Raw genomic sequence first — 23,585 nt, 5'->3', positions numbered from 1 at the left:
AAAGTGGATTCATAATGTGTCAGTCTGTAAAAGTGATTATCACTTGCCAAAAAAAAGAGTAGTAAGTGTGCTTTCAAATTGGCAAAGAAATTTCGTTTTGTGACTAATGTGAAAACATGACTCTGTGTGCAAATAGGAATTACAGGCAGAGATTTATTGCGTATTGCTCTGGTGATTTCACAGTTGCATTAGATGGAAAGGGGGAGCCATTTTTTGGTGCAGAAGCAGACTCTTAGCACACACCCAGCTGCTTACCATGTGGAATCATGTACAGTATTCACAAGCGAGTGGGGTTTGAGGTTTCAGTCAGTAATGCAAATACATTCAGCATCACTAAGGCTGGTTGCCCTTGCTGGAGTGTAGGCAGTCACCCAGGTTACAAATGGTGCTGGTCTGAAAAAGCAGTTTGGACATGTGCTTTTTTAAGAATCTGAAAAGTGGATTCATAATGTGTCAGTCTGTAAAAGTGATTATCACTTGCCAAAAAAAAGAGTAGTAAGTGTGCTTTCAAATTGGCAAAGAAATTTCGTTTTGTGACTAATGTGAAAACATGACTCTGTGTGCAAATAGGAATTACAGGCAGAGATTTATTGCGTATTGCTCTGGTGATTTCACAGTTGCATTAGATGGAAAGGGGGAGCCATTTTTTGGTGCAGAAGCAGACTCTTAGCACACACCCAGCTGCTTACCATGTGGAATCATGCACAGTATTCAGAAGCGAGTGGGGTTTGAGGTTTCAGTCATTAATGCAAATACATTCAGCATCACTAAGGCTGGTTGCCCTTGCTGGAGTGTAGGCAGTCACCCAGGTTACAAATGGTGCTGGACTGAAAAAGCAGTTTGGACATGTGCTTTTTTAAGAATCTGAAAAGTGGATTCATAATGTGTCAGTCTGTAAAAGTGTTTATCACTTGCCAAAAAAAAGAGTAGTAAGTGTGCTTTCAAAATGGCAAAGAAATTTCGTTTTGTGACTAATGTGAAAACATGACTCTGTGTGCATATAGGAATTACAGGCAGAGATTTATTGCGTATTGCTCTGGTGATTTCACAGTTGCATTAGATGGAAAGGGGGAGCCATTTTTTGGTGCAGAAGCAGACTCTTAGCACACACCCAGCTGCTTACCTTGTGGAATCATGCACAGTATTCACAACCGAGTGGGGTTTGAGGTTTCAGTCAGTAATGCAAATACATACAGCATCACTAAGGCTGGTTGCCCTTGCTGGAGTGTAGGCAGTCACCCAGGTTACACATGGTGCTGGTCTGAAAAAGCAGTTTTCTGCCTAATTTCAAAGCATGACTTTGTGTGCACACAGGAATTATTTTTAGAAATTTAATTTGTGAAGGTGTTATTGTGATTTTCATTTATAGGAAAGGGGTTTATAGTATTTTAAGATTTCTAAAGAACATAAAAAATGTAGTAATATATTTAAATAAAATAAAGGAATTTTTTTTTAGTTTTTTTCAGGTATTGCTGAAGAGCAGTGAACAAAATTTAAGATGCCTACAAAATCCAGAGTAAAGAAAGACCACAAAAAAAACCTATATTTGAAGACAACTGGAGGACCTAAGTTAGTTGGAGATGCTCATGTTGGGAAAAAGAAAAAATCTTCTGGTAAGCAAACAAAAGATTTTTTAAAGAACATATTCAAAAAAAGGAAAAATGTACAAAATGTCTGTACTGGAAAAAATGTTTTCAATAGAAAAGGAGAGGAAAAAATTGAGCATTTAGTTAATGCAAATATACCTTCTGCAACTAAAAAGATAAACTTAAACAGAAAAACAGCGTTTAAAGAGATACGTAGAAAAATGTTTCAGAGAAGAGTTATGTCCAATTTGATAAAGGATGTGAAGAAATATAAGCAAAAGGCTAAGTTTTATAAGAGAAAAAAAGAAATTGAAGCCATTGCAGCAAAGGCATTAGAATTAAAAAGGAAACTATTCATTTTAATTTTGAATAGGATGCAGACATTAGATAAAATGGTTAATGTACTGAAATCACAAAGCAAAAGGAAAAGAGTAGTGAACAGAACAAACTTTTGTAAAGTGTTTTTAGGAAAATGGATGCATAGTTCAAGTAGTGAACCTTTTTTTAATGAAGAGAGCTATTTTCAAAGTAATAGTTTGCTGCATGCAGTTGACACCAGAGGTCGTGCTTACGAAGTGAAAAATGGTTGCATAATGGAGAAGGAGATAATGGTTCCAAGAGATGAGGTACAAGTGATGGCGGCTGAGGCTATGGGGAGACGTCCTAAAGCCCCAGTGTACACTTGGAATTGTAGTAGTATTTGCACTGTGCGTCAGGAATCTATTGATAAATTTCGTGAGTTTCTAAGAGAATATAGTAAAAAAAAGTGTAAAACAGAAGATTAAGGTGCTTCAAAGTCTGGATCCATGCAGAGTGAGAGAGAATACTGGTTTGCAGGGTCATTCTCTGGCTTGTCTATCTAGAAAAGTGTGTAATAGTGTTTTCCATCATTTTAGGATGCTGGCTGTTCATCATACTGAAATGAGAAAGTTTGTGAGACGGTTGTATTTTGCTAAAAGTCCAGCAATAAAGTTAGATGAATTGAATAGGGCTCTGTTCCGTGGATCGGTATCAGATGTAGAGAAGGTTGTTGATGAAATTCAGTTTTGTTACTTTGGTCCTGAACAAAACAGTGCAGAAAAGGACACAGTAAATGAGGAAGAAGTGGAAGAGAATGTAGAACCCTCTGTAAGTAAGACATTTAATGATCACATAACAAAATTTGCAATAATCTCTAATGAAAGACCAAATATTACTTGTATTTGTTGCCGCAGAACTCATTATAGAAAACAAACCAGGTATGTTGATCTCTACAGAAAAAGTGAAAATGAAGATAATTATAAGTGGAAGGATTTTGCCACATATATATTTCTTGAAAATTGTTTTGAATTGGGTGAAGTTCAGCGTATTTGTAAATACTGTTACAACAAGTTAGAGGAAAATAGAATGCCGACCAGAGCTGTACATAATAATTTAGAATTGGATGCTATTCCTGCTGAACTTTCTGAATTAAATACATATGAGTCTATACTCATTCAATGTGTTCATCCGTTCCAGACCATAGTACGTATGGAGCCCAAAACTGGTAAATTACCTCCTTCAGATTTACTGAGAGGTTTAAAAGGTAGAGTGGTGTATTTGCCCTTGGATTTGAAAAACAATATGGAAACTATTGATGCGGATACTTTGGAAACTGAACCATTAATTATTCTGGTTAATGGTGTACCTACAAAGAATAAGAAGATTTGGCAGGAGCTGGTAGATGTACGGAAAGTACAAAGAGCAAATTTGTATTTGAAAAGGAATAACAAATGGTATGAATCAATTTATATAGAAGAAGAAGAAGAAGAAGAAGATTTACAAGAAGACACAGAAACACCAACTGGACAAATTGAAAAAGTGGACAAGTCAAAGGAAGAAGAAATTTATGAACATTTTAGCATACTTCCTCTTCATTCAAAAGAAGTTATGGGAGACAATATTGATCTATTTCAGATGAAGAAAGCAAAAGGAACTCCCGTGAGTGTATGGGAGGAGAGCTTGGAAGCTCGATGTTTTCCCCAGCTGTTTCCTAAAGGAAAAGGAGGACGATACGATGAACGTCCGGAACAGATTCCAGCTTCTGAGTATCGGACTACAAGACTATATGCTGAAGATCCCAGATTTCGACAAAGTATTCCTTATTTGTTTCATCTTTTATTTGAAAGCGACTTGTCTGCATTGTCTTATGCAGTAAATCACATTTTAAAAAGTGGAGTACATTTACAAAATGTGTCTGCTAAGGATTTTATGGAGAAAGTGCAGCACCGAGATGATCATTTGGAAACACAACTGATCAATCTGATGGCTTGTCAGCGTGGGACAAATGAATATTGGTACCGACGCCATGGTGAATTAAAATGCATGCTACGGAATTTAGGAACACCAACATGGTTCGTTACCCTAAGCTGTGCGGAGTACGCTTGGGATGATTTACTGGATTTTCTACGAGAGGCAAATTCAAACATTAAAAACATCGAATACAAGACAGCAGGAGAACTGTGCTCATTGGATCCGGTTAATGTTTGCAGATATTTCAATCATAGATTTGAGGCTATGATGTCGTTCATCTGCAATAAAAAAAATCCACCTCTAGGAGAAGTAGTGGATTTCTTTTGGAGAAAAGAGTACCAGGCAAGAGGTGCTCCTCATATTCATATGCTGTTGTGGATCAAGGATGCCCCAAAGTTTGGAACAGATGCTGATGAAGCAGTGTTATCTTACATTGAAGAATATGCAACATGTGCTATACCAAAAAGCACAGAAGAGAAAAAGTTAAAGGAGCAAGTTTTACGTTTCCAAAGTCATCGGTGTGGAAAATACTGTCGACGGAAATACAAGAGCAAAGATAAATACTACACTAAATGTCGATTTGGATTTCCTAGACCTGTTCTTTCAAATGGAAGAGTAAACAGTTTTATGTCATCTGTGAGACATAGTATCACAAGAAAATCACCTAAGAATACCTACAACCTTAAAAGAAAAGAAGAATCAAAAAATATAAATGACTACAACCCAGTCATTTTATCCATGTGGAACGCTAACATGGATATACAGTATGTAGCTGACAATTCCATTGCTGTTGCTCGATATGTAACGTCTTACATTACGAAATCAGAAAAAACAGAATTGAAGGAAATGTGGGAAGAGATTTCTCACGAGAAAACTGTCAGTAAGAAGCTGTACAGTTTCAGTTTGAAGATGTTATCGCATCGAGAAATTGGATCCTACGAATGTTCAGATAGGTTATCTTCTGCAAGTCTCTACTCGAAATCAAGAAGAATAATTTGGGCAAGTTTAGGCCTTGCAGCAATGAGAAATCGGGTACTGAAATCTGTTGGAGAAATTGAATATTTGGCCGAAAATGACCCAGAAAGTACATATATTTTGAAATCAAACATGTTGGACACATATTATCCCAAGAGAAGTCATCATCTGGAGAACATGTGTCTCTATGAAATGCTGCAGAACTACATTTATTCACGGAAAGCCACAGAAGACATCAACAATGGAAAATATAAAGTCATTGGTGAGGAAGGATGTTTGGTGAAGCAAACAAAAGGAAGTTTGATAAATCACAGGAAGCTGAGTTGCGACACTACTGACAAAAAGGAATTTTACTACTTGGCTCTTTTACAGCTGTTTAAACCATGGCGTACAGAGGATGAACTACTGGGAGAATTTCAAAGCTATGAAGATTCTTTTAATGCTTGCAAAGACAGCATACAATGCAGTACATTCTCAACTTATCTGCAAATGTTAAATGAAGAAATTGAACAGGAAACTACAATTGCAGCAGAAATAGCTAGAGACAGTTCTCAGGACAGCCAAAGTTCAGGAACACTCAGTCAAGATCCCCTAGGACAACCAATCGTTGAAAATGAAGCATCAATAGCCATGAATGAAGTGGAAACGGCTATGAATCAAGCTCAAGAAGAATTTATAGACTTACAAAATTTGGAAAGACAACTGAACGAAGAGCAGCAACAAATTTATGAAGAGATCAGAAACAAAATTGATCACGGATTTCTACATGAAAAAAAAGAGTGCTCATGCACATCATTTCATCCAATCAGGATGTATGTAAGCGGACAAGCTGGAACTGGAAAAAGTTTCCTTATAAAAGTCATCAGAAGCTACCTACAGCAAAAAACGAATTCTACTTTGTCTTGTGTGGTTACTGCTCCAACTGGGTTAGCAGCATATAACATAAAAGGAATCACTTTACATCGTTTGCTAATGTTACCAGTGGAGCATGAGAACAAAATACAATACAACAAGCTAACTGGAGAAGCATGCTTGGAAGTTTCAAGAGTATTGAAGAAGATGCAAGTTCTCATTATTGATGAGGTGAGCATGGTATCAAACTTAATGCTTGCCTTTGTGCATTTAAGAATGCAGCAAATTCTGAAGACAGACTATGACGTGTTATTTGGAGGAAAACACGTCATAGTTTTTGGAGATCTTTTGCAACTTACTCCAGTTAAAGGACAACCAGTGTTTAATACTGTGACACATGAAGACACAAAGAAGTCATTGGGAAGCATCGGTAATGCAAATATTTGGTCATTCTTTGAGTACAAGGAACTTACTACTAATATGAGGCAAGCAAACGATGAAGAATATGGAAGTATTCTGAAAGATATCAGAATTGGACTACTCACTGAAGCTGGCAAAAAAGCATTACAGAGTCGGCTGCTACATAATTTATTTCCAAAGGAAGAAATAGTTGCAGAGAAGATATACAAGAACATTGCAGAAAACAAAAGTGTCATCTGCTTAATGCCAACTCTACGTGAATGCTCAATATTCAATGAGGAGCTTTTGAAATTGGAAAAGGAAGATATCAGGAAATTGGAAGCAGTGGACAAAATTGAGGATGGAAGAATTACTGTCACATTAACAGGCACACTGAAAAATAAATTGGATTCACTAGAGAAGAACATTTCCAAAACAGCTGGATTAGAAAAAAATCTATATGTTTGCATGAACTGTAGAGTATTTTTAAGGAGAAATTTGGATGTTGAAAAAGGTTTAGTTAATGGAGCTATGGGAAGAGTTGTGGGTTTTATTAATTATCAGAAAAAAGATGGAATTGAATGTTTAAAAATAAAATTTGATCAGATAGAAGAAGTTAAAGACATTTGTCGTTGTTCAGTTCGTTTCATGCTTGTGAAAGACTTATATGCACGTAGGAAGCAGTTTCCGTTTTCTCTAGCATATGCTGTAACTATTCACAAGTCTCAAGGATTGACTGTAGATTGTGCATTTGTGAACATTGGTTCAACTGTGTTCAAAGAAGGTATGGCATATGTTGCTTTGTCACGAGTGAAAACATTATCAGGTTTATTCATGATAGACTTTGATGATTCAAAAGTTAGTGCTGATACAAATTGTGTAAAGGAGTATAATAGATTAAGAAGAAGCTATGCTCCTCATTTAGGTCAGTATCCTGTGTTGGAGAAACGTGTAGTTTCTCGTAAAAGGAGAAATGAGAATATCTGTAATGAAGATGTAGAGAGGAGGGAAAAAAAGAGGAGTGATGTAATTGCAAGCAAAAAGAATAAGGAAAATGAAGAACAGGTTGTAGGATGTCATTTTGAAAATAGCTCTGGTGTCAACTGCTACGCAAATGTAGTGCTGAATGTTGCATTTTATCTGGAAAGTTTGCAAGAGCAGATAATAGTAAATCAGGGAAAAAGATTCTCTTCTGTGCTGAGTCTCCTTTTTGAAAAGCTGAGTAATGATAAAACTCAAATAGAAAGTGCTACTGAAATTAGAAAACTTTTAGATGTATGTTCAGGACGAACACAGTTTTCTCAAAATGTACAGCAAGACGCACAGGAATTCTTGATGTATTTTCTTCAGGTACTGGAAGAAGAAGGGGTTCCCATTGAAAATGTATTTGGTCTCTCTTATAAATGGGAACATAGTTGTGAAAACTGTTATAATATATGTGGCTCTAATGTTGATAATGAAAGGTTTATTTATTTAACATTGCCAGAGAGTAAAACAGTCACTTTTGCTAAATTAGTTAAAGATGCTAATCATAGCATGCAATGCGGTGAGTGTAAATCTGACATGTTTTCAACGTTAATTTTAAAGGAATACGGACAGTATGTAATTTTAATGATGCAACGATGTAGAGCTGATGGTTCAAAATTGGATACTTTAATAAAGAAGTTTACAGGACAGCAATTATCAATTTCAGGAAAAACTTTTGTAACAGTTGCAATAATTTTCCATGATGGACCTACTGTAACTTCTGGTCATTACACAGTTTATCTTAAATGTGAAAAAGGCTGGACACTGTGTAATGATTCCCAATTGATTTTTAAGCAACGTTTGCCTTTTGATTTAGCAAATTCCTATCTAATCTTCCTGAAACCTAAATTTTAGAGAGATTTGGCAACATCTGGACAAAACAATTTTACCATTTTATTGGATTACCATTGGAATTTACAAATAAAAAGATTTAACAAATTATCATTTGGCCTAATGGAAAGGTAACCAATTGTAATGTGGAATTTTTCCATTTTTGAATGAAACTTTGGAAAACCAAAAATTTAGAAAAAATCGGTAACATCTGCACAATTTAAATTTTGGAATGTTATTGGATTGCCATTGGAAATTTTTTCAAAAAAGATTTTTAAAATTACTATTTGGCCATGCGGAAAGGTAAACAATTCTATTGTGGACTTATTTAATTATTAATAAATCTTTCGGAAACCAAAATGTTACAGAGAATCGGTGAGATCTGTACAATTTAAACTTTAGTTTTTTATTGGATTACCATTGGAAATTTAATCAAAATAGAATTTTAAAATTACTATTTGGCCTAAAGGAAATGGAACCAGATGTATTGTGGAGTTATTTGAGATATATTATTGTGATTATACTTCTGAAACAAAAATATCAGACGGTATTTTAAAGAAATATGTATTGATATTAGATGATATTTTTTAAGAATATTATGCATTTCTATAAAGTTATGTTTATGCAAAAAGAGATTGTGGGCTTTTTTAAAACAATCTTTGAGATTGTTAATTTTTTTTTTGCCCGCTGTTAAATGATGAATGCAATTGCTTTCACAATTTATAGTGAAATGCAATATATTCTGAAAACAGCAAAAAAAAGGCAAAAATATTTTTTGAAAAATATGTAAATATGTGTACTGTATTATAAAATGTTTTATTAAATATTAATACTTTTTTCTTTTTTTTCGGATTGAGATAGAACATTTTCGAAAACTAGAACCATTTTTAAAGCAATTTAAAAAAAAATTAAATGAATAAATATTTTTTTGAGTGGGTATGGTAAGTCAATAATATCATGGTCCCTTTTTTCCACTTCTCTACAATCACATTTTAAGTTTTTCATTGTAGTCTCTCAAGGACCTTGTAATGTGATAATTGATTTTTAGTGATTTAAAAAAAAAAAAAAAAAAATTACGCGTACCGTACGCGTACGGTAAAAAAAAAATTAAAAAAAGTTTTTAAAAACATATATAAAAAATAGATGAAAGGTAAGGTTGGCTCTTAAAAGAGCCGTTGTGTTCATGCAGGGACAGAGGAAAGAAAGAGTGGGAATATTAGTCTCTACGACAAATGTGCTGATCTATTTTATTGTTCACTAGGGAAATACTGGTCTCCCTATGACAAATTAGATCATGACAAGTGGCGCACCGTATTTCAACCCTCAGAAACCGAGGGTTAGTTTCCAGAGGACCAGAAAAAGGAGATGCTCCCCCCACAGATGAAGGGCTCACCTGACCTGCAGAAGAAGGACTCGGCCCTGCAGATGATGGTCCAGGCTGAGCTGCTGTGGATGTGCTTGGTTGATTTACTGAAGGGTTACCTTCAGTAAGTCGAGCATGTGTCCTTCTGTGTACATCCTTAAGGTGTCTCATCATGGTGTGATTCCCAAAGGAATACTTCCTGTCGGGATTCCCTCTTGAAAGTACACGGCCACACAGCTTACAAGTCACTAAGGGTGCATTTACCTTTTGCTGGCCTTCTGGAAAAGAAAAATACTCCCATATGTAAGAGGTCTTTTGTTTCCTCGCTCTCTGCCTCAAGGTAGTGCTGCTAGCCTCACTCTCAGAAGGGCTCTGCTGTTCTGCCATCGTATCACAAAGACAACCCAGCTCCTTCTCCTAAGGGATCACAAGCAGAAATGAGGGGAATGGGTGTGGTGTAGGAGAGTTCTAGAACTGAAAGTAGTTTCAACCAATCAAAAGTTGTGTTTCATGATCACATGACCTACCGTACGCTTACGGTACGCTTATGGTGCGCTTATGGCAAAAGTACGCATGCGCGTAAAAAAGACACGCGCACGCGCGCATGCGCAAAACAGGCACGCCCCTTCACTTCCGCGTAACGTGCGCGTGCAGCGTACGCGTTACGCGCTATGCGCGCGTGACGTGCGTCTACGCAAATTGCGTAAATGAACGCAAACAGCGTAGAAATCTAACGTAATTACAGCAAGACGTGCGCTTACCGTACGCGCACGGTAAAAAAAAAAAAAAAAAAAAGTATTGCTAATAAATTTTACCTGTTTATTTTAAAAAAAATTGTAAAATAAAAACATATTGTAGAATTTTTAAAATTTAACCATAGTCTTTCAAAAAGGATAGACAATTAAAATAAAAATATGTAAAAAAAAAAGAAGAAGAAAAAAAAAATTAGCATTTAAAAAACCTTGCAAATTTACTGAAAAAACCATGGGTTTCACTCACGTTATAGTAAGGAATTAGCATTTAAAAAACCTTGCAAATTCACTGAAAAAACCATGGGTTTCACACACGTTATAGTTAGGAATTAGCATTTAAAAAACCTTAGAAATTCAATAAAAAAACCAAAGGTTTCACACATGTTATAGTTAGCTGGACATTTCACTCGTAAAAAACCATTGAAATTCCCCCGTTATAGTTAGTTCAGCTAACTATAACTCGCGCGCCCGCAATGCACTACTGATGACGTCACATATTACATCACTCATGACATGGTCAGTGACATCACTCATGACATCACTGATGACATCTCAAATGACATCACTGATGACATTATCCTTGTGACAGAGTGGTAGACCTCCTCTCACCCTAATATAACCTTTGATACAAACATTCAAAAATAGAGACTGAAATTTTCAAAAAAATGGACATACCAATAACAGTTACAACAACCTATTCAGTAATTCTAAGATCCACATACACATCCACTCATCCACCAACAATCCTATACAGTCACTCATACATGTACTCACACATCATATGTACTCATACACCTAAACATCCTGTAAAACAATGCCACTCATCCATAGAGTTACTCACACACATAGTCACTCATGCTAATAAAGAATCAAACATCCATTTACTTGCATATACAGTTATACACACACCACCACACTTACTTTTACAGAAACTTACACATACTTAGTCTTTTAAACAATCACTTATAGAAACACATACTTATTCATACAGGAAGTCTACCAATCTCTCACTCTCACATATACTCACTTATAAACACCAATAGTCACATATACTAGTTTAAAACATATGTAGTTACTTATGAAGACACTATTGAGACAGTCATTCACTCACTAACACACCCATGCACACACTCATCCACCCATACAGTCCTGCACACATGCTGTCTTCAACACATACAAACAGTGAGTCACTCATTCATGCATCTATGCACTACGTAATACCCCCCACCGCACCATGAAGACACTCAGACACTCATACTGATACTCAAAAAACCAACTAATAACCTATATAGACACTCATGTAGCTACTCACCAACCCATGCAGCCACTTATATACAAAGTGAGAGACTGATACAGGTATTTACACATTTAAACATTACTCACTAAGCCAGTTAGCCCCCAGGGGCCCTCAGGATTGAAGAGGAATTATATCCCCAACTTAAAACACGCCACAGGGCTTGTTTGCACACGTTAACTCAGGCCCCGTCCCCTCCCTTCACCACTGTGTAAACACGCCCTGTGGCTGTTTTTAGTTGGGAGATTAAGTTAATTTGAATCCTGAGAGTCCATAGGGTCCAACTAGCCCACTAGGTACCTCCAGTATGCGCCACAGAGCTCTGTTGCAGAGAGGTGTAAAAAGTGGCACGGCCTAGACCACCTCTCTGCAACGCAGCTCAGTGGCGCTTACTGGAAGCACCTGGTGGGCTAGTTAGCCCCCAGGGGCCCTCAGGATTGAAGGGGAATTATTTCCCCAACTTAAAACGCGCCATAGGGCGTGTTTGCACACATCACCTCAGGCCCCGTCCCCTTCCTTCCCCACTCTGTAAACATGCCCTGTGGCCGTTTTTTAAGTTGGGAGATTAAGTCCCCTTGAATCCTGAGGATCCCTAGGGGCAAAATAGCCCACTAGGTACGTCCAGTAAGTGCCATTGCAGAGAGGTGTAAAAAGGAGCACGGCCTGCACCACCTCTCTGCAACGCAGAGCAGCGGCGCTTACTGGAAGCACCTGGTGGCTTATCTAGCTCAATTCAACAAACTTGTATTGGAGAATTTTCTCGACGAATACTACCCTTGACACGACTACTGAAGAAAGGGACACGATTCGAATGGTCGGGGGAAGCAGAGCAAGCCTTTAAAGATTTGAAGATTGAATTCACCACTGCACCTATCCTCCTTCATGCCGATCCGATGGAGCCCTTTTATGTCGAGACAGATGCCTCGAACCTTGCGATTGGTGGAGTTCTTTCTCAAAGGAATAAGGTAACGGGCCAATTACACCCGGTGGCTTATCGATCCAGGAAGCTGACACCAGCTGAAATCAATTATACAATTACGGAAAAAGAGTTGCTGGCAATAAAAGACGCCTTCAAGGAGTGGAGACATTATCTAATGAGGATCCACCATGTGGTAACAGTCTACACGGACCATCGAAACTTAAAATTGAAGTCAGCCAGAACCTTGACACCTCGCCAACTCCGTTGGTCACTGTACTTTGCCGATTACGATTTTGTGATAACTTATCGGCCGGGTGCACAGAATGGAAAGGCGGATGCTTTGTCTAGGTTGGGAACCGGAGAAGAAAGAAATCCACTAAGTGCTCAAGTGATCATACCAGATACCAAGATTATCGGCGCCACTGACATACTGAACTTTAAAGAAAAAGTAATCCAAGCTCTAACCTCAGAAGAAATGCAGAAGTGGGCACAACTAGAACCTGGAAGAGAAATTCGTGATGAATTACTATTTAAAGAAGGTGCATTGTATTTGCCGACTACAGCATTGCAGAAGCAAGCCTTGCAGGAATGCCATGATCACCTGTTGGCTGGCCACAAGGGAGAGTTCAAGACAGCAGATCTAATTAAAAGAAAATATTGGTGGCCACAGATGAGTAAAGTTATAGAACAATATGTAAAGACTTGTGAGATATGCGCTCAGGGAAAATCAGAACGGCACGCTCCCCAAGGGCTGTTGCAACCCCTGCCCATTCCTCCTCATCCTTGGCATACAATCACCCTAGACTTAATTACAGACTTACCATCTTGTCAAGGGACAAATACAATACTAGTAATAGTAGATGCATACACGAAAATGACACACTTCTTGGCCTTAAAGGGAATCCCTACAGCAAAACAGTTAGCAAGGCACTTTAGTACCCAGATTGTCAGATTACATGGAATACCCAAGATCGTAATATCAGACCGGGGACCCAATTTGTTTCACATTTCTGGAAGGCTTTTATGAAAAGGTTAGAAGTAGAAACTCGTTTTTCCACCAGTTTCCATCCGGAGACAGATGGACAAACGGAAACGGTGAACCAGGAATTGGAGCAATATTTACGGCTGTTCTTGTTGAAACAGGAGGGAGAATGGCCGGACTACTTGTGGACAGCAGAATTCGCTCATAATAACGCGAAGAATGTTTCCACTGGGTATTCTCCGTTCTACTTAAACTATGGTAGACAGCCAAATTCAGCAGTACAAGATGTGGAGCTCTCAGTCCCAGCAGTTAAGGATTTGGTAGCTCATTTAAATTCAGTACATGAAAAGGCATCAAAGAATCTAGTACAGGCTAAGGAAAAGTATAAGAAGTACGCAGATAAGAAAAGAAAGAAACCTCCTCCACTAGGAATTGGAGATAAAGTCTGGTTGAATACAAAAAATTTAAGGCTAAAAGGGAACCGAAAATTTCAGCCACGATATATCGGCCCTTACCCAATTGCTGAGCAGATCGGTCCAGTGACCTATAAATTGACTTTACCCTCCCAATTCAAAATTCACCCAGTGTTTCATGTTTCTCTTTTAAATAAGGCAGTTCCTAATTTGAGAAAAGAACCAATTCCAAAACCAATTCAGCTAGATACAGGAGTGGAGTTTGAGGTGAAAGAAATTCTGGACTCAAAATTAGTTAGAGGTAAACTGTATTATTTGGTGGACTGGAAAGGCTACGGTCCTGAGGAGCGGTCTTGGGAATTGGATTCAGATGTTCATGCTCCTAGGCTAATAAAACTTTTTATTCAGCGCAATCCAACCAAGCCCAGAGTGGAAGGACCATCCTTGGTGGGGGGTACTGTCAGGATCCCTAATGTGAGTTCCAAAGTGAAGCACAAGGAATTAAGTTCGATTGGCGCTTCGGTTTCGAATAGACCTCAATGGTCGAGTTTGTGGCATGCCCGCAATTCCAAGATGGCCGCTAAGGCGCTGGGGTCTGCGGTCTAGTTGTCAACAAATCCAGAGAGACGGTGTGACGCGCGCGCGCCTGAAGTAATGCGCACTTCACTAAGACATTTCCTCAGAGAAGACGTGTTCGCTTGTGTTCCCAGTTCTGAAGTGAATAATTGAGTAAGAAGTTTTTCCAGAGAGAAACTTTTTGAGAGTTGTTCTGAGTCAAGAAAACCGAAACTTACCGAAGAGGACAGAAATACCTGCTTGAGTCCGTAGTGGGCAACTTACCGGGAGTCGAGTACGGAGTCATCTCGTCTCTACAGGAAGCGAGTGAAGACTTCAGCCGCACCTGAAAAGAAAACAGAAGAAAGCTAAGTGAATCATTGATAGAATTTTCAAGCACATAAATATGTTAAGCAATATTTGGTGACGCAATAAGTAATTAAGACTTACCGTGGTCAGCAGAGTTCAGCATACAGAGTCCTGTAATAGAAAAGAAGAACATTATGGAATATATTGCGAAAAGGGTTCTTGAGGAGAAATAAACAGACAATATCAACAGTTAACTAGGAAAGAAAAGAGATAGACTTACCTGAGTTATAGCAGCTCCGCAGTAACCTAAGGAGAGGAAGAAAAAATCTAGCAGATAACAGTTTTAGAATAGCAAGGAGCAGGAAAAGAAAGAAGAGATACCACAAAAAGAAAGAGAAGGAAACAAACAGTAACATTAATGGTAGGTTAAGAGGAGAAAGAGTAGAAGATGCCTTAACCCAAGAATAAATAGGTATAATTAACAAGATATATGTTTTACAGATAATTAGAGACGTCATAACAAGAAAAGAAGAAAGGCAGAGTTGAACAAGAAGAGAGGCACAGAGTTCAGGATCCTGGGTAGGTAGCATTTCACAAGAGAAGAGAGGAAAAGAAACAAGATAGAGTAGAGGAGAAATAATTATTTGTTGTGTGCTTAGTTACCCTTAGGAGTCTTCAGTAGCAGAGTGAAAGCAGAAGAAGAATTCCAGATAGGAAACCAGAAGGTCCAGAACCAGTCTCTTCTATTGTTTATTATTTTATCCAATTTCCCCCTTCCCCCCGGCTGATCAGTTAGAGCCAAGACATATCTTGGTGCTGAGTGATTGGTAGTGGGAGTCGGGAAGCTAGCAACTTCTGTTCCCGTGCAAGACAACAGTAACCAGCGAGAAGCTAAAGGTGAGCTCTGACAGTAGTTCGCACATATACACATTTTAAAAACAATAACGTTCCTAATACCCACCTTCTCTAAACAGTTAGCTTGCTGCCCCATCCACCTCCTCCCTATCCTCTGTTGTCTGAATCCATGGACTAGCCTCCTCCCTCCTGCCATGCATGGTCTGATGTGCTGCCACTGCCCTCCATGTAGCATGATGTACCAGTCCACTCCTCCTGCCCTCCATTGCCCAATTCTATGGCCCATCATTGACCTCCTGCTTAGCCTCTGTGCTTAGCTTGCTGCCCCTATTCTCCTTCCCCCTGCCCTCCGATGTATTTGTGCATGCCCCTGATCCATCCTTTTTGCCCACTATGTTCCATGGAGCTGTCACTCCTATCTACTCTGAGTGTTCTGTTGAGCTGCCACTCCCCTCCCACCTGCCTAGCATTGTCAGATGACTGTAACCTGTCCCTGCTACCTCCACCCTGCCTGTCCACATGCCATGCCCCTATCCCCTTCCTCCTGTCCTCCATGGTCCATTTTACTGCCACACCCTTCTGCCCTCCCTGATCTGTTGTGCTGCAACTGCTCCTCCTGCCTGCCCCTTCCCCTGAACTCTCTTGTCTGTGCCCAGGTCCTGACCCTCCCTTCTATCCTCCATGGTCCTTTGTGCATGCCCCTGCACCCTCCTTCTTGCCCTTCATAGCCATTGTGCTGCCACTAATCCTCCTGCTTGCCATGCATGGTCTTCTGTGCTGCCATGGCCCCTCCCACCTTCCCTGTGTGGTCAGCTAGCTACCCCTGACCCCCTCCCACCTTCCCTCCATGGTCTGTGTGTATGCCACCACAGTCTCATTGTTGCTCTCCATGGTGTGTCGTGTTTCTAGTGCCCATCCTGCCTGACCTCCATGGTCATCTTGCTGCTCCTGCCCTGCCACCTTGCCCCCAGCCCTCTGTTTCCATGTGCAGACCCCCTATTCCCTCCCTCCTGGCTTGTCTGTTCCATTGTAATGTCCCTGATCCGTCCCTCCTGCCCTTTATGGTCTGCTATGCTCCAGCTTTCTCTCCTGTCTGTCCATTATGGTCAGCTAGCTACCATTGCCTCTTTCCCATCTGTTTTCTGTTGTCCATGTGCATGGTCCTGTCCCCTCCCTATTGCTTTCTATGGATTGTTGTGCTGCACTCCCGTCCCGCATGCACTGTGTGGTGTATTGTGCTGCTGCAAACCCTGATGCCTGCCCTGTAGGGTCAGTTTGGTGCACCTCTCCATGTCCCTCCTGTCCTCTGTTATCCGAGTCCATGTCCCTACACCAATTCCTCCTGCCTACCTTGATTCAATGTACCATACTTGCGAACATTTTGAACTTGGTAAGAGGGAGATTTTGAAAAAAAACTGGGGTATTGATTTTCCCCTTTGAGTTACATTGAAAAAGAGGAGATTGTAGACAGGAGACAGATCAAATAAAGCCCATTTGAGCTTAAAAACATTCGACGTTTCCTGGCTGAAATGGGTCTGTTGGCATGTATGGTTGTACTACCACTGCCTCTTCCTTCTGCCCACAATGGTCTATTATATTGCCACAGCCTCTCTTGCCAGTCCTGTATTGTTGGTTTGTTGCCCCTGCCCCCCTTTCCACTGCCCTCCATAGTCTGTTGTGCTGCCACTGCCCTTCCTGCCTAACCAGTGTGGTCAAATTGTTGCCTCTGCGCTCTCCTACCTGCCTTCAATTTTCAGAGTCCGTGCCCCTGGCCTCTGCCTCACAACAGTATCCCAATGAACAACTAGATTGCTAACATTCTATGTGTATTACAAAAGTGTGGAACGCCTGATGTCATCTTGATGTAATCAAAACTGTAATACCTAGAGTATTTCCTTTAGAAATTACATATATGAGAGGGTCTTATTTGCATCAAAATTATGGTTAGTGCTCTAAAAAACTAAAATGAGGACATATTTTCTGAGTTTTCAAATAGCGACAAAGAACTTTTAAATTATTTGTAATCTTTATGTTTTTTTATCCAGTTGACCACTAGATTAAATGTTGCACCTTGGCGAGAGGATGTGGTTGTACTTCCAGAGCTGCAGACTTTGCAACTGGGGAACCAGGTTGGAGTTTCTGCTTCAGCTCAACATTCTGTGGTTGTGGTCAAATCACTTAATCTCCCCATGTCTACAACCAAAATGAATTTGATCTTGTGTGATGTAACCAATGCTCATGTAAAGCATTCCAATACCTGACAAGTCTGCACTATATAAAACTGCAAATACACAAACAATAAGTGTTTTGCACACTTCTGTCATTGGGCTACATGTGGGCTACATCTGGGTGATATTTGTGCTGCATTTAGGCTCTTTTGTGTCTGGTGGCCATCTTGGGAGATTTATTTGTAATGAAGTTTCCTAATTTCCTCATTTACTGCAGTCTCCTCAGTAGGAAATGCTTTCAGTTTTTTACTTTGATTCCATCAAGAAGGTATTCAGATATGTCACACATTTGCCATAAATTCTGAATGTTAGCACTCTAGTTGCTCATTAGATCACTGTAATAAAGCTACTGCTCACCAGGGAAGTCTGCTGCTGGTATTGAAAGTGCATGTTTCAGTCTGCATGTCAGAACTTTTTAATGAAATAGAAGAGGATTTGAGAAGTCAAAATTTGCCCTAATTTTTCTTTCTGCAGCACTAATCATACTTTCTCTGGCAAACTGAACCCCCTCATTTTGTTCCTTTTTAAATTAAATGTTTTAAGAATTACCACTTTATTCCAACCAAGGTGGCTTCAGGTGTGCCATACGTTTGTCATAAATAGGACTGTTAGCGCTCTAGTTGTTCTTTAGAACACTCTGGGAAGCTGCAGTAGAACACAAAGGAATCAACTGACAGTCTCTGCCCTTGTTGGATGTACATGTTTTTCTGAGAATGTCAGACTTCATTCTCACATGACTGAGAAAGATAATGTGAATTTACAGAAAATATGCTCTCAGTTAGCTTATAGATCACCTTCCAAACCTCTGTGGGAAAAGCATGAGAAAATAGTTTTCTCTCAAACATGATTCATGATATCACAGCAGAAGGCTTTTTCACATGGTAAAATCACCCTAGAACACACCGCAATTCCTAAAATGAGTATGGTACCACCAACAAATGATTTATAATGTAACTAACGTCTTAAAACCGTCTATTAACTGCAATGCTTTTTAATGAGGTGCTATCATGTATATTGGTCCCAAGATGGCTGCCAACACTTCTTGGATGAAGTGCTGACAGCCAATCAGATCTCACGATGAGATGTGTGGTTAGGCTCCGCCCAGATATATATGTGATTTTACTTTTGATTTTCTCAGGAACTACTGAACGGATTTACACCATTTAAGCAAAAGGCACATGCCTGACCTGAGGACTACCTCTTTGCCAAATTTCAAGTAATTCTGTTCTGCCGTTCGGGCTGTACCTTCGACTAAAGGTCCTATGGGAAAATGCATGGGGAAAACGCGTTTTGGGACCCCCCTTTTTTCTCAGCCCCCGCTTGACGAATCCCTCCGAGACTTTCAGGGTAGGAGCTGAGCAGAGCGCCCCATTAGTTTTGAAAATTTCACGAAGATAAGTCAACCGGCGCCAAAGTTATTCAAAATAGAATTTTCAGATTCCCTATGGGAACTTGGTCCTAACTATAACTATCTACTGGCGACCGCCAGTAGATAATATATATATATATATATATATATATATATATATGATGCCTCCAGGCTTAGGTAACTGCCACCGCACTCCTGAACAGAGGGTGCGTCGTCGGAGCGGACCACCCAGGCACGGTCCGTAGTAAATTTCGAAAGTTCCTCGCAACGCAAGGATGACGACGCCGTGTTCTGGTCAATAAACTTTTATTGCAATCGGCTGGTAGGACGCGTTTCGCCTGACTAGCAGGCTTGTTCACCAACGACTTGCCCGTTTCTTTGGCCATTTTAAATAAAGTGTTCACATCGTGTCACATGACTAAGACTACTAACAGAGTGTATTGAAAGAAAGACTCGTAGTTTTTTGTCATCATAGCATACATGCACTCAATATACGATAGTCACATATTACGATATCAATTTAGGTAAACAAATAAATAGGTCCTCACTCCTCAGTACATTTCAATACATTACAGATTAAGAAAGCATAATGCCATTAGTTGTGAAAAGTATTTCTTCCCAGACTCATTAGAATAGAAGAAATAGCTCGGAAAGCGAGTCAGTACTACGCTAAAATTTGATAAACATAGCAAACGCAAATTGTCAAAAAGTTGCCTGCTTATTTATGAGGTAGAGAATATGTTCCCTTGAGTACTGATATAGCATAAATGGCATCAGTTTTTCTTACGCGACTATTTATAATTAAGCCCCAGTGGGTCGTTAATTCAGTGCATATATTAAGAACAAATTACAGGTAAAATTCATTCTTTTCCTACACCCCAAGTGGGCTAGTAGTACTACAGTATAATCCCAAATACATTCATGGTTAATCTTAAAGATTGAAATTGTGATTGTGTATCTGATATACAACAACAAATAAACAAAAAAATTATAAAAAAAGATACAGTTAAAAACGGGGCAGAGAAGTTGCCTATTAAATACATAATTCTATATTCCAGCGCTGACACAAAGTCTGATTATAAGTGTGTGACTAAATCTTCCTCAATATTCAGTCCTCCAGGGGACGGTGTATTGAGCTCTAAAATGTAGCAAGACTCAAGTTTACGCAACTTTTTTTCTCTATTACCTCCTCGTTGGTTTAAAGGAATGCAGTCTATCACAAAATAAACTAGGCCTTGAGTACTCTTGTTATGATATGCTGCAAAGTGTCTCGCAACGGGGTAGGAATTGTCCCCATTCCGAATTGCTCTAAGATATTGTAGCACTCTCTTGTGGACTGGATGGATCGTGCTGCCAACATACCTCAAGCCACAAGGGCATTGAAGGACGTAGACAGCAAAATCTGTCTTGCATGTAAGATGTCCTTTGATTTTTTTCATCCGTTTTGATAGTCCTAATGTATAAACCTGTGTATTTTTCCCAAAACTACAAGCTTTACATTTGGTGCACTTAGTAAACCCATCTCTGGGTTTGAGCCAATTCGTGGACTGTTTATTAGGACGCTTCATAACGTTGCTCACCAGCATTTGCCTGAAAGACCGCGCCCTTCTAAATGTGATTGCTGGTCTTCTCTGAGTTAGTTTGCTAAGAATCGGGTCATTTCTGATCAAGTGCCAATGTTTGGTAAGAATGCTTCTGATTTGGCCATGTTTGCGATTATAGGTTGTAATCATTCTTGGTTGATTATTTTCTGGATTAGTTCTTTTGTTTTTACTTTTGCTGGGTCTGAAGAGGATATCTTCCCTCGAAGATTCCCTTGCCTTTTTAGGAGGCTAAGTCCCTCCAAAGGTATCTAGAAGTAAAAAGGATTCCGAGAGGGCTTCGCATTTTGGTGGCCCCCACGTATGAGGACCCCAATCCTAATATGCTCATAGAGTGGGCAGACAACAATCAAGAGGCATCACGGAGGATGCTGGGGATCCTCATTAAAGATGCCGAAATAGATCGACAAAAGATAATGGAAGATAAGTCAACCGGCGCTAAAGTTATTCAAAATAGAATTTTCAGATTTCCTATGGGAACTCGGTCCTAACTATAACTATCTACTGGCAACTGCCAGTAGATAATATATATATATATATATATATATATATACATATATATATTCAGTGAAAAAACCATAGGTTTCACACATGTTATAGTTAGCTGGACATTTCACTCGTAAAAAACCAATGAAATTTCCCCGTTATAGTTAGTTAAGCTAACTATAACTCGCGCGCCCGCAATGCACTGCTGATGACGTCACATATTACATCACTCATGACATGGTCAGTGACATCACTCATGACATCACTGATGACATCTCAAATGACATCACTGATGACATCATCCTTGTGATAGAGTGGCAGACCTCCTCTCACCTTAATATAAGCTTTGATACACACATTCAAAAATAGAGACTAAAAATTTCAAAACAATGGACATACCAATACCAGTTACAACAACCTCTTCAGTAATTCTAAGATCCACATACACATCCACTCATTCACCAACAGTCCTATACAGTCACTCATACATGTACTCACTCATCATATGTACTCATACATCTATACATCCTGTTACACAATGCCACTCATCCATAGAGTTACTCACACACATAGTCACTCATGCTAATAAAGAATCAAACATACATTTACTTGCATATACAGTTATACACACACCACCACACTTACTTCTACGGAAACTTACACATACTTAGTCTTTTAAACAATCACTTATAGAAACACATACTTATTCATACAGGAACTCTTTCAATCTCTCACTTTCACATATACTCACATATATACACCAATAGTCACATATACTAGTTTAAAACGTATGTAGTTACTCCTGAAGACACTATTGAGACAGTCATTCACTCACTAACACACCCATACACACACTCATCCACCCATACAGTCCTGCACACATGCTGTGTTCAACACATACAAACAGTGAGTCACTCATTCATGCACCGATGCACTACGTAATACCCCCCACCGAACCATGCAGACACTCAGACTGATACTCAAAAAAACAACTAATAACCTAAATAGGCACCCATGTAGCTACTCACCAACCCATGCAGCCACTTATACACAAAGTGAGAGACTGATACAGATATTTACATATTTAAACATTACTCACTAAGCCATGTATTCACTATGATACACTTAATCAGTCAGTTACACAATCAATTTTTCAAAAACAAATCATCCATTTAGACACTTATATACCCATTTATTCTTCCATCGACCATGAGATATACATATATAAAACATATTTAATTTTCAGAATAACACACATTCACTGGATGATGTCATCAGTGATGTCATCAGTGATGTCATTTGAGATGTCATCAGTGATGTCATGAGTGATGTCACTGACCATGTCATGAGTGATGTAATATGTGACGTCATCAGCAGTGCATTGCGGGCGCGCGAGTTATAGTTAGCTGAACTAACTATAACGGGGCAATTTCATTGGTTTTTTACGAGTAAAATGTCCAGCTAACTATAACATGTGTGAAACCTATGGTTTTTTCACTAAATTTCTAAGGTTTTTTAAATGCTAATTCCTAACTATAACGTGTGTGAAACCTATGGTTTTTTCAGTGAATTTCTAAGGTTTTTTAAATGCTAATTCCTAACTATAACGTGTGTGAAACCCATGGTTTTTTCAGTGAATTTGCAAGGTTTTTTAAATGCTAATTCCTAACTATAACGTGTGTGAAACCCATGGTTTTTTCAGTGAATTTGCAAGGTTTTTTAAATGCTATTTTTTTTTTATATTCTTCATTTTTTTCAAACATATTTTTATTTTAATTTTCTTATCTTTTATAAAGACTATGCTTTAATTTTTAAAATCCTTAAATATTTTTTTTATATATATTTTTTAAAATAAACATGTAAAATTTATTTCCAGATTTTTTTTTTTTTTTTTTTTTTTTTTATAGTACGCGTACCGTAAGCTCACGGTAAGCGTACGGTTTACGCAACGTCCGTAATCTATCTACGCTGCTTGCGTATAGTTACGCACTTTGCGTAGCCGCGCGTACTGCGCGTGGGACGCGTGCGCGCTTACGCAACACGCGCACGTTACGCGGAAGTGCCGGGAAATGACTGTTATGCGCATGTGCGCAAGCGCGTGTCTTTTTTACGCGCACGCGTACTTTTTGCCGTAAGCGCACCGTAAGCGTACCGTAAGCGTACGGTAGGTCATGTGATCTTGAAACACAACTTTTGATTGGTTGAAACTACTTTCAGTTCTAGAACTCTCCTACACCACACCCATTCCCCTCATTTCTGCTTGTGATCCCTTGGGAGAAGGAGCTGGTTTGTCTTTGGGATACGATGGCAGAACAGCAGAGCTCTTCTGAGAGTGAGGCTAGCACCAGCAGCACTGTCTTGAGGCAGAGAGCGAGGAAAGTAAAACCTTCTTATGTTTGGGATTATTTTACTTTTCCAGAAGGCCAGCAAAAGGTGAATGCACCCTTAGTTACTTGCAAGCTGTGTAAGCGTGTACTTTCTAGAGGTAATCCTGACAGGAAGTATTCCTTTGGGAATCA

General features: G+C 39.1%; 1 protein-coding gene across 1 annotated transcript in view; it reads right to left on the bottom strand.

The window, feature by feature from the left end:
* LOC146862531 (uncharacterized) overlaps window positions 1–23,585 on the bottom strand; it is a 55,145-nt gene that overhangs the window by 19,563 nt on the left and 11,997 nt on the right. Inside the window, exons 3-4 of the mRNA XM_085643094.1 lie at window positions 14,808–14,833; window positions 14,669–14,698 (exon numbers count right to left, since the gene is read on the bottom strand). Of these exons, the coding sequence (XP_085499220.1) occupies window positions 14,669–14,698; window positions 14,808–14,833 (56 nt within the window). The remainder of the gene's footprint in view (window positions 1–14,668; window positions 14,699–14,807; window positions 14,834–23,585) is intronic.

Source organism: Triturus cristatus, chromosome 2_2, assembly GCF_964204655.1.
Source record: "Triturus cristatus chromosome 2_2, aTriCri1.1, whole genome shotgun sequence".
Classification (NCBI taxonomy): domain Eukaryota; kingdom Metazoa; phylum Chordata; class Amphibia; order Caudata; family Salamandridae; genus Triturus; species Triturus cristatus.
Note: the sequence above shows the minus strand (reverse complement) of the source record. Positions and strands in the feature narration are given on the sequence as shown.